The sequence below is a fragment of the Salmo salar genome, chromosome 12, assembly GCF_965601325.2.
Source record: "Salmo salar chromosome 12, fSalSal1, whole genome shotgun sequence".
Taxonomy (NCBI): Eukaryota; Metazoa; Chordata; class Actinopteri; order Salmoniformes; family Salmonidae; genus Salmo; species Salmo salar.
In genome coordinates, this window is record NC_138302.1 from 95,282,200 (window position 1) to 95,292,670 (window position 10,471).

At 41.7% G+C, this 10,471-nt stretch overlaps 1 protein-coding gene across 1 annotated transcript; it reads right to left on the minus strand.

Annotated features, from left to right (window-relative positions):
* Positions 1-3,761: 3,761 nt before the first annotated feature.
* Positions 3,762-9,125, minus strand: LOC106566112 (vesicular inhibitory amino acid transporter). The gene is made up of 2 exons (XM_014133962.3): positions 8,158-9,125; positions 3,762-6,692 (listed from the first exon to the last, which is right to left on the minus strand). Exons 1-2 carry the CDS (start codon positions 8,575-8,577, stop codon positions 5,505-5,507), a joined length of 1,608 nt encoding a protein of 535 aa, XP_013989437.1. The 5' UTR covers positions 8,578-9,125; the 3' UTR covers positions 3,762-5,504.
* Between the last annotated feature and the right edge of the window lie 1,346 nt (positions 9,126-10,471).

A 10,471-nucleotide genomic window follows, 5' to 3' on the forward strand; every position in this document is an offset into this window, starting at 1 on the left:
GAATTTGAAAGGCAACTAAGCTGAAGTCTGTTATATGTAACATTTCCTTTAGTCGTTTCTGTGAATCTCGCTTCTCAGCTCAAATACTTTCATATGTGTACACCCCTTCAAATTTGTGGAATTGGCTGTTTTGGCTACACCATCGCTGACCATGTTTTTTTTAAATTAACCTTTAACTAGGCAAGTTATTAAGAAATTCTTATTTTCAATGACGGCCTAGGAGCAGTGGGTTAACTGCCTTGTTCAGGGTCAGAACGACAGATTTTTACCTTGGGATTCAATCTTGCAACCTTTCGGTTACTAGTCCAGAGCTCTAACCACTAGGCTACCTGCCACCCCAAAGTAAAGCACACAGCCATGCAATCTCCATAGACAGACATTCTCAGTAGAATGCCCTTGCTGAAGAGCTCTGACTTTTGACATGGCACCATTGGATGCCACTTTTCCAACAAGTCAGTTGGTCAGATTTCTGCTCTGCTAGATCTGCCCCGGTCAACTAAGTGCTGTTAATGTGAAGTGGAAACCTCTGGAAGCAACGAAGGCTCATCCATGAAGTGGTAGGCCACACAAGCTCACAGAATGGGATCACCATGTGCTATAGCGTGTAAAAAGCAACACTCCCGAGTTTCAAACTGCCTCTGGAAGCAACATCACAAGAACTGTTCGTCGGGAGCTTCATGGAATGGGTTTCCATGGCCGAGGAGCCGCACACAAGCCTAAGACCACAATGCCAAGTGTCAGCTGGAGTTGTGTAAAGCTCGCTGCCATTGGACTCTGGAGCAGTGGAAACGCGTTGTGATGACTCATGCGTCACCATCTGGCAGTCTGATGGACGAATCTGGGTTTGACTGATGCCAGGAGAACACTACCTGCCCCAATGCATAGTGCCAACTGTAAAGTTTGGTGGATGAGGAATAATGGTCTAGGGCTGTGGTTCAGGCCCCTTACTTCCAGTGAAGGGAAATCTTAACCTCTCTAAGGTAGGGGGCAGTATTTGCACGGCCGGATAAAAAACGTACCCGATTCAATCTGGTTATTACTACTGCCCAGAAACTAGAATATGCATATAATTATTGGCTTTGGATAGAAAACACCCTAAAGTTTCTAAAACTGTTTGAATGGTGTCTGTGAGTATAACAGAACTCATTTGGCAGGCAAAAACCTGAGAAGATTCCTTACAGGAAGCGCCCTCTCTGACCATTTCTTGGGCTTCTACACTCTCTTTATTGAAAACTGAGGATCTCTGCTGTAACATGACACTTCCTACGGCTCCCATAGGCTCTCAGAAGGCGGCAAAACGCTGAATGATGTCTTTGCAGGCCCTGGCTGAAAAACAGTAGCGCATTTGGATAATGGTCGATCAGAGAACAATGAGACTGAGGCGCGTGCACGAGGCGACACCATGTTTTTATTTTTTCGTCTTTGAACGTAAACAGGGTTTCCCGGTCGGAATATTATCGCTTTTTTACGATAAAAATCGCATAAAAATGTATTTTAAACAGCGGTTGACATGCTTCGAAGTACAGTAATGGAATATTTAGAATTTTTTGGTCACGAAACGCGTCGGGCGCGTCACCCTTCGGATAGTGTCTTGAACGCACGAACAAAACAGAGGATATTTGAACATAACTATGGATTATTTTGAACCAAACCAACATTTGTTATTGAAGTAGAAGTCCTGGGAGTGCATTCTGACGAAGAACAGCAAAGGTAATCAAATTTTTCTAATAGTAAATCGGAGTTTGGTGAGGGCCAAACTTGGTGGGTGTCAAATTAGCTAGACCCTGATGGCTGGGCTATCTACTCAGAATATTGCAAAATGTGCTTTTGCCGAAAAGCTATTTTAAAATCGGACATAGTGATTGCATAAAGGAGTTCTGTATCTATAATTCTTAAAATAATTGTTATGTTTTTTGTGAACGTTTATTGTGAGTAATTTAGTAAATTCACCGGAAGTTTGCGGTGGGTATGCTAGTTCTGAACGTCACATGCTAATGTAAAAAGCTGGTTTTTTATATAAATATGAACTTGATTGAACAAAACATGCATGTATTGTATAACATAATGTCCTAGAAGTGTCATCTGATGAAGATCATCAAAGGTTAGTGCTGCATTTAGCTGTGGTTTGGGTTTATGTGACATTATATGCTAGCTTGAAAAATGGGTGTCTGATTATTTCTGGCTGGGTACTCTGCTGACATAATCTAATGTTTTGCTTTCATGGTAAAGCCTTTTTGAAATCGGACAGTGTGGTTAGATTAACGAGAGTCTTGTCTTTAAAATGGTGTAAAATAGTAATATGTTTGAGAAATTGAAGTAATAGCATTTCTAAGGTATTTGAATTACGCGCCACGGGATTCCACTGGCTGTTGAGTAGGTGGGACAATTTCGTCCCACATACCCTAGAGAGGTTTTAAGGCTTCAGTATACAATGACACTAGACGATTCTGTGCTTCCAACTTTGTGGCAACAGTTTGGGAAAGGCCTTTTCCCTGTTTCAGCATGACAATATCACCAAGCACTAAGTGAGGTCCATACAGAAATGGTTAGTTGAGATCGGTGTGGAAGAACTTGACTTGCCTGCACAGAGCCCTGACCTGAACCCCATCTAACGTCTTTGGGATGAATTGGGACGCCGACTGCGAGCCAGGCCTAAGCACCCAACATCAGTGCCCAACCTCACTAATGCTCTTGTGGCTGAATGGAAGAAAGTCCCTGTAGCAATGTTCCATCATCTAGTGGAAAGACTTCCCAGAAGAGGGGGGGGAGGGGGACAAACTCCATATTAATGCCCATGATATTAGAATGAGATGTTCGATGAGCAGGTGTCCACATACTTTTGGTCATGTGGTGTAGTCAGACAGCAACGCCTCTTTTCGTCTCACCTTTTCCATTTTCTAATCTCATCCTCTTTACTAGGCTACTTTTAGCTGTAGAGCGTGCAGATTGGGTTGAGGTAGTCGGAGCTACTGTAAATCTCTGTCAATGCCCATGTTTATATTTTTATCAACAGATTGTAAACCTTATGGAGATGGACTGTGTACGATGTGCAGGTCCTCCCAAATAGGCCTGCGGTCCAGATGCTATTTTTTTTAACACGCAATCCATATGTTCGATGAACAGGCAGGCCTATCTGCTTGTGCCCCACAGCAAAAATCTGGCAAATAGCATACCGTCCGTTATAACTTCATTCCGCTAAATTTATACAAGCATGATGAACCAAAGTGGACTAGGCCTACAAGCTGCACATACCTTAAACTATTAACCTTTAGGCTACCATTTTCTTTATTCTATATAGCGTTTTAGATATATAGGGCTAGGCTATTCCAAGCAAAAGCTACTGTCATTATAGACAATTACTGGCTAAAATGTACCATTATCGATGCATACCATAACAATTATGACACGTGACTTGTGCACCTGCATTCACTGTTCGCAGTGCTCAGTGGCCCTCTTTCTCTCTCTCGCGCGCGCTTAAAAACAACACATTTAATTAACTGAAACATTACCTTTTTGGTCTTGAATGTAATTGCATAATTCCTGTAATTCAGTGGCTATTACACAGGAATAACACTCATAAAACGTTAATCATTAAACAAAACCATGCATGTATTTTTATTATTAATCGTATATATGCAAAAAAATCCCAAAGTATTCTTCAACATTTTTTTACATATTTTATTCTATTTATAGAGAAAAAAAATACGTGTTTCTCACGGTTTTCGTTTTTATCACATAAAAACACACACACGTATACAATATAATTTCACTTATTTCTTTATTCTTTAATATTCATTTTCACGATTTATGAGATATAGGCTACATTCCATCTTTTTGAAACCACAATAACACTACACATACGGTTTTATAACATTTCCACATGACCCGTTGGATTGCACAGAATGAAAAATGTCTTTATGCACATGTTCTTCTTTGTATGATGTCTTCATATTTGTATGATTCAGACACTTGATTCCGGACCTCAAATTAATATCGCATGAATAGTTTACAATTAAAATGCATAATGTGAAACGGGGGATAACTTCGAATTGAGAGTGACAGAATTCCTTGTGGGTTGACTGTTCTTACTGACGCGACAGTATTTTCCTCTTTCTAGGGCGAATATGGGACAAATGACTTTGGAACTTGTGGTCCTAAAACACCGTTCTCCGAACGCTAACGACATAGCTTTTTACTTCAAGGGCATTTGCCGTTTTTTTTTCTCACAATTTCATGTGCGACAGGTAAGTGTAAGCCTAACGATATGTTGTAGGCTAATAGTTATTCATTCAAATATCCAAAACACGTTTTTCCTTACTCTGGTTATAACCGTTTTCTTTTCCACCTTCCAATTCCAGAATGATGTTCTTATCTGTCTCAATATCATACATTCAATGCATAGTTAAAGTAGCTGTGTATGTAATTAGACCACTGTAATCATACTGTTTCCATTATAGCGCTTGGAGAGAATAACTACTTCTGAATAAAGATATTTGGGATATTCCTAGTATTCAGGATGGGCATCATCCATGATATGTATAGGTGTAGGCCGTCATTGTAAATAAGAGTTTGTTCTTAACTGACTTGCCTTGTTAAATAAAGGTTAAATAAATAAAACAAATGCATTCTATTTATTCTGTCTTGGTGATATACTTTATTGCCATTATATTAGTTGTCATCATGATGGGTCCACATTACAATATTTGAAATATTGCAAGTAATTTAGAAGAAGAAAACGGCATCATATCAAACGCACAGCTTCGTTTATACCATTTAGTCACATTATGCCGTTGAATTGGCAAAGTCCACAACCACACGCACTCCTATAGTAAAAGCTCCTGCAAAGAACCAACAAGGCTTCTATTGCTTGCTTCGTATATGGAACCCCTAAAGGTTCTATATAGCACCCTTTTGTAGGGTTATTTGATCAGAACCCCCAGGGGTTCTTCTCCACTGAACCCTTGGGTTCCATATAGGATTCTAGACCAACGTTGGTTCTATATAGAACCTTAAGTTGTGCCATACATGAAGCAAGCATAGAACCCTTTTTGGTTCTCTCCAGAAGCTTTTTTTCTAAGAATATAAACTTGAATGTCAAATGAAATGGCTCTCCAGGTGGTACGAGACCTCCATAGAGAGATGAAAAGACGCATTGCTCATTTAGCAATTTTGTTTAGGTCGATTGAACTATTGTAAACCTTCACTCCACTGAAACATATGGATATTCATTTAGTCATATTTAGGCTATACATTACAAGTTGAATTGTCCATATCGTGTGTCATGTTTTGTGACTTTTGTGTCTCTCACTCTCCGCGCGCGCACGCGTGTGTTAATGCAAGGGTGTAATGAGCACGCGCAAATGTGTGCGTGCACTGCATTCTGTGCGCGCATTTATTTCGCATGAATTGTGTAAGCATGGGCTGACTGCGCTCAGTGGTGATTTCAGTTATTCACTTTAAGATGGATGTGCAGTAACATCTATATCCAGCAGACAGTGGCTTGGCTAATCTTCTATGCCATATTTATAAGCTTCTATGAGTCCCTCCATTGAGTGGATGAAACCGGAGATAGCGCATATGCCTCCTATTACAAATATAGCGACATCAAAGAACACGTGGTGCCATAGCAGCTTTCTCCATAGCAGCTTGAGGTGGAAGAGGCTCGGGAGCAGAAAGCACAGCCCTGCGCCCGTCAGGCTGCCGGTCAGACCCATGAGAAGGGCAAAATGCGGTACATAAATGGCCATGAGCAACGTGAACACCACAAGGCTGCATCTGAGAGTGAGGCCCCAAGCTTTCAGGCGTCCATCGCCCCCGTAGCAATTTGGGAACCACGTGCGTTCTTGTTCGTTAAAAAATGATTTCTCCAAAACCTCGACTGCAGCGAAGAATGGCAATGGGTATGACAGTAAGGCTTTGGACACTAAGAAGAGGTTTACGACAGCCCTGATGGTTGACGGCAGGTTGTCTGTGATGACCTCCTTGGTGGCATCCGCCCAGGTCAGGTAGGCCACGAGGGCGAACAGGCCTTTGAGGACGCACGCGGCGATGTGGGTCCAGTTCATCATGCAGTGAAACTCGCTGGGCTTCTGCATGTTCCCCTCGAGCGACGGAAGGAAAATCTGAGAGGTGTAACTGAACACAATGATTCCAATAGAAATTGGGAACTTCTTTACATCGATGTAGAATTTGACTTTGTCCCAGGCCCAGTCACGCGCTCTGGAGAGGCAGTAGGCAATTACCAGGATGTTGATGACGAAGTGCGCGATAGTGCACAGCAAGCTGAATTTTGAGACGGACTTGAGGTTCTTGAGGAAGGCGCAGGGTAGCAGGGCGGCAGTGGCCACTATGGCCCAGGACTTCTGAGAGATAGGAAGCGTGGGAAAGCTGTTGTACATCAGGTTACCACTCACAACAACGTACAGGATACACGTCATTACCAGCTCGATGATCTGGGCTACATTCACGATATGACCGCCTAAAGATGGAAACCTCGGCTGACAACACGCGTTGGCTATGTCCACGTATGTGTCCCTCACACGCACCAGCTGACCGTCTTCGTCCTCCTCGTACAGGCAGGCGATGAGGATTTTCCCCGTGTAGCAACACACCACGGCGGCGAAAATAATGAGAAACAGTCCGAGGTAGCCCCCGTGGAGAATGGCGTATGGTAAACCCAGAACGAACATCCCCTGAAAACACAAAAAGACACAATATGGAGATGGATTGGCCTATGGGAACAACGCATAACCAGTCCACAATATAGGAAATTCAATAGAATAGGCTATATAAAATGTGGATTTTGCTTGGTTATAACTAATACGTTGTAATAAAGCCTAAATATATGCTATATATACATGACAGTATAGTTTAAAGCTACGGATTTGTAGCACTCAATGGTTGACATGGGTATGGACATAATAAACACAAAATGGGTTGGCCAATTTCAGATTATAATATATATTTTTGTAGTATTTGCTGATCATAACGTCATGCATTATAAGCATTATAATGTATCATATGTGTAACATGATTCAATGGGGGATATAATATATATGGGTTCTGGTGGGGATTCCATTTCGCTGTGAGCGTGCCCATTCCAGCTAATTGTGTTAACGTCATTAAGGGGTTCTAAAGGAGACGCGTCCTGACGTAACGGTGACTGTCATGATGATGACTATAGCCTGAATAACGTGTGATGGGACGGCGCTCGGCTTGGGGACTTTTTGCTTCATTTTTAGTATTTATTAGGATCCCCATAAGCTCTTTATGGGATTCAAACAGGAACAAAGCAACACATCATACGAAATAAACTGTCGAGTAAATGTTAACATTTAAACGGTCACCATATATTACATGGTTGTAGGTGATGGACACGCGTAATGTAATGGTGAAGTGCGTTATTAAATGGCTGTAACGTATCGGAAAGGCTATGGAGAAAAGCACAGAGCCGCATAGACTAGGCTATATCTTTATGACCTTGATGAGATGGATATCTAGAAGGCCACCTGTCCATCTGAACGGGAGATCCTTTCAAATAGTACAGCTGCTACTTGAATGCGCGCCGGATCGACAGAGCCAAGCTCGTGCGTAAAACCACATCAATGGATCAGTACGTCATTTTCTTTTGTCAAATGAAAGTCTATGGGTCTCCTCCATGGAATTAGACTATTTCAATATATTTCCATCATTATTCTCTAGGCTATGTGTATGGCTTCATATAATGAAATACAACAAAACATTACGTTTCACGCCCAGCGGTTATCTTCTTATTCTAACAGCAAGCACGCTTTTCCGTTTCCCCCGCTTATTAGGATCCTATCCAAATCACATAAATTATCGATGTGTTCAAATAGCCCAATTCATCTCTAAATCCTAAATCAAAACGAAATATCCAGTCAGATGGGCTCGTTCTTCTTCTTTATTTTTCATAAGGAACCCTTGGTGGTCTAATTGGTTGTCTATATCGACTGCCGTAACCCATCTCCATGTGCCGTTTTCATAAGTATTCATTTCATGGTTGCAATCAGTTTGGCGATTACTGAAGGGAAAGCTATGTTTATTTCTTTACTTTTGGCTGTGGCAGGTAACACAACATAATGAATGAATGAAGGAGTGAATGAGGGGAAGAGGAGTTTCATCTGAATGCGTGTTTACCTGGATTGCATTGGTGACGTTCCAGCCCGCTTCCCAAGCGGTGATTTTTGGTGATTTTTCTTCTTCGCCCAGACCTGAGGCTTTAGAACCGGAGGGCGGGGGTCCGGTGCCGTCTCTCTGGTAGTGGCTGTCCCCAGCCGCCATTCCGTCTTCTCCTCCAGCCATCCCACCCTCTCCACTCCCTTCTCCAGCGTCTCCACCACCCATTTCATCCGATTTCATGATGTCCATCTGCAGTCCTTGCCGGTGGTCGTAATCCAAATCATCGCATGCGGCGAAGCCCAGTCCCTCCTCGTCTGTGGCGGCCTGGAAGCCCATCTTGGCCATCATCCCGCTCACCTTCGCAGTGGATTTATTCGACATGGAAGTTGCCGCATTTGACAGTTTATTTTGAAACTTGCTTCGAATTAAATGTGCCATTGTTGCTTCCTCTGTCTGGTTTACCTAGTCGGTGACGTTTTTTTTCTCCTAATTCAAATACAATAAATAGTCAACAACTTTAGTTTGCAGATATGTTTCTGTACATTAATAAAACAAGGCTATGGTACAAACGGTGTTTTTATAAAGCCCTGGTGGTTGTTCAGTTGCTATCTCCACTTCTTGATCATCCCCAGGTTCATGTCACCTTCAGACGTCGGCGCTCCGTCTCTGCATCTTGTTAAACGCACTCTCTTCTTTAGCTCGACGAAAACGTCCGATCTTGATACACAATTTTTCTGAAGGAAAACGATTTATTACGCAGAGGATTACTCTAAATTGCTCGTTGCAATATTTAGTTGGTTTATTGATAATAACGGTTGCAGCAGCGCATCCACAGTTGGTTTTCCTTGGTCGTTACCGATGCCAATGCGGTACGCTTGAGCCTGGGGGTGGTAAAGAGGAGGCACGTGTCATCATCAGCCTGCCAATGCAAGGACTGTGCTTCGTGAAACACGTCTCGAGCTCCCAGCGGGCGCAGCCGCCCCATAGAAGAAAACGGGAGCTATTTGGTGCATTTCTAGGGGAGGTGCTTACGGTACCCGACCCATCCCTACCACCATATTCTACAAAACTTAATTCTAACGTCCAATGGCATTCTGGGGGCTTCGACTAAATAACTTTACGTGTGGCCTATAAAAGGAGCTAGGCGGGAACTGAAGGGAGAAACCATCAACTCTTTGGACCTAGTTATGTAACTTTCAGACTAGATTTTGACCACCTTTTGTTATAACCATTGAGTTTTATTTTGAACGACAAGAGGACGTGCGTGTCTTCAGTGGCAAAGATAGTTGGATGTGCCTGCTGGAATTAAATGGATCGAATTTCTAATGGTTTTTCGTTTATTCGTGAAGAACATGCTTATTTTCTTGTTTCGTCAATCAAAATAGTCTGTCGATGGTAAGGTGAACGTTAATTCCATGTAGCCAGTAGAGAAAGATTTAAAGGCTGCTTTATTTCTACGGCTTGCATTTTATGCACCAGAACATCTTATTTGTTAGAAGAACACTCTTTTTTTTTTAAATAACCCTACCTTATATCTAAATAGAAAAATAATATATCCTTGGTTTTGTTTCTAAAACGCAGCCAATAATACATTTCGAAATTAGGAGAAAAATGCTGTGTTTTCAGGTTAAATGCATTGGACCATAGCACGTTTTATTGTGTCTGCAACGAACCTTCTCAAGATGAAGCTTTCACCTTAATGTGTTTTTAGTTCATCCATTTAATGAGAGAACTATAGCTTTTAATAGAGATCGATATGAGTTGTGAGTTTAAAAAAAAGATTGTAACGTGATTTGCAGGACCAAATATGGGGATCATCTCCAGAAAAGGTTTATTCCTATGCGGGGATATGGATTTTCCTTTAAACTATAAATATTAAATACAAATATTTACTCTTGCATGCAGCACGAGTCCAGGACGTTTTTATTGTTTTACTGAAACAATTTAATTCTCAAATAGCCTAACACAACTATTTAATTATAATAAATACCAATAGGAAAGCCTAGTTTGTATTAGTCTTAATAATAATAACGTATAATTAACTATCGACGTGCCATAAATAATAATAATTCGAAGTTAATTTAAAAGTTTACAAATAATCAAAGAATAGTTTGATATAACTGCTGTCCTGGCAGTGCTAACCCACGCAGTGTGCAAGGACGCAGCAGAAGCCTGACAATAGGCGCGAGCTAGATGTTTACATCTTTTACTACAGCAAGTCACCCCGACAGCTTTGTCTTCCTCATGTCACTGATCGTTTGCGTGTGCCGCTTTCCAGTGTTTCCCCAGGCAAAAAGAAAGACTTCGTGTAAGAACGCGACACTAATGCCTC

What these genes read in the sequence shown, in the direction of transcription:
- LOC106566112 (XM_014133962.3), bottom strand. Translation starts at nt 8,577, where the DNA reads ATGGCACATTTAATTCGAAGCAAGTTTCAAAATAAACTGTCAAATGCG. An exon ending in ACGTCACCAATGCAATCCAG is followed by an intron (nt 6,693 to 8,157) that starts GTAAACACGCAT and finishes TTGTGTTTTCAG; the next exon opens with GGGATGTTCGTTCTGGGTTT.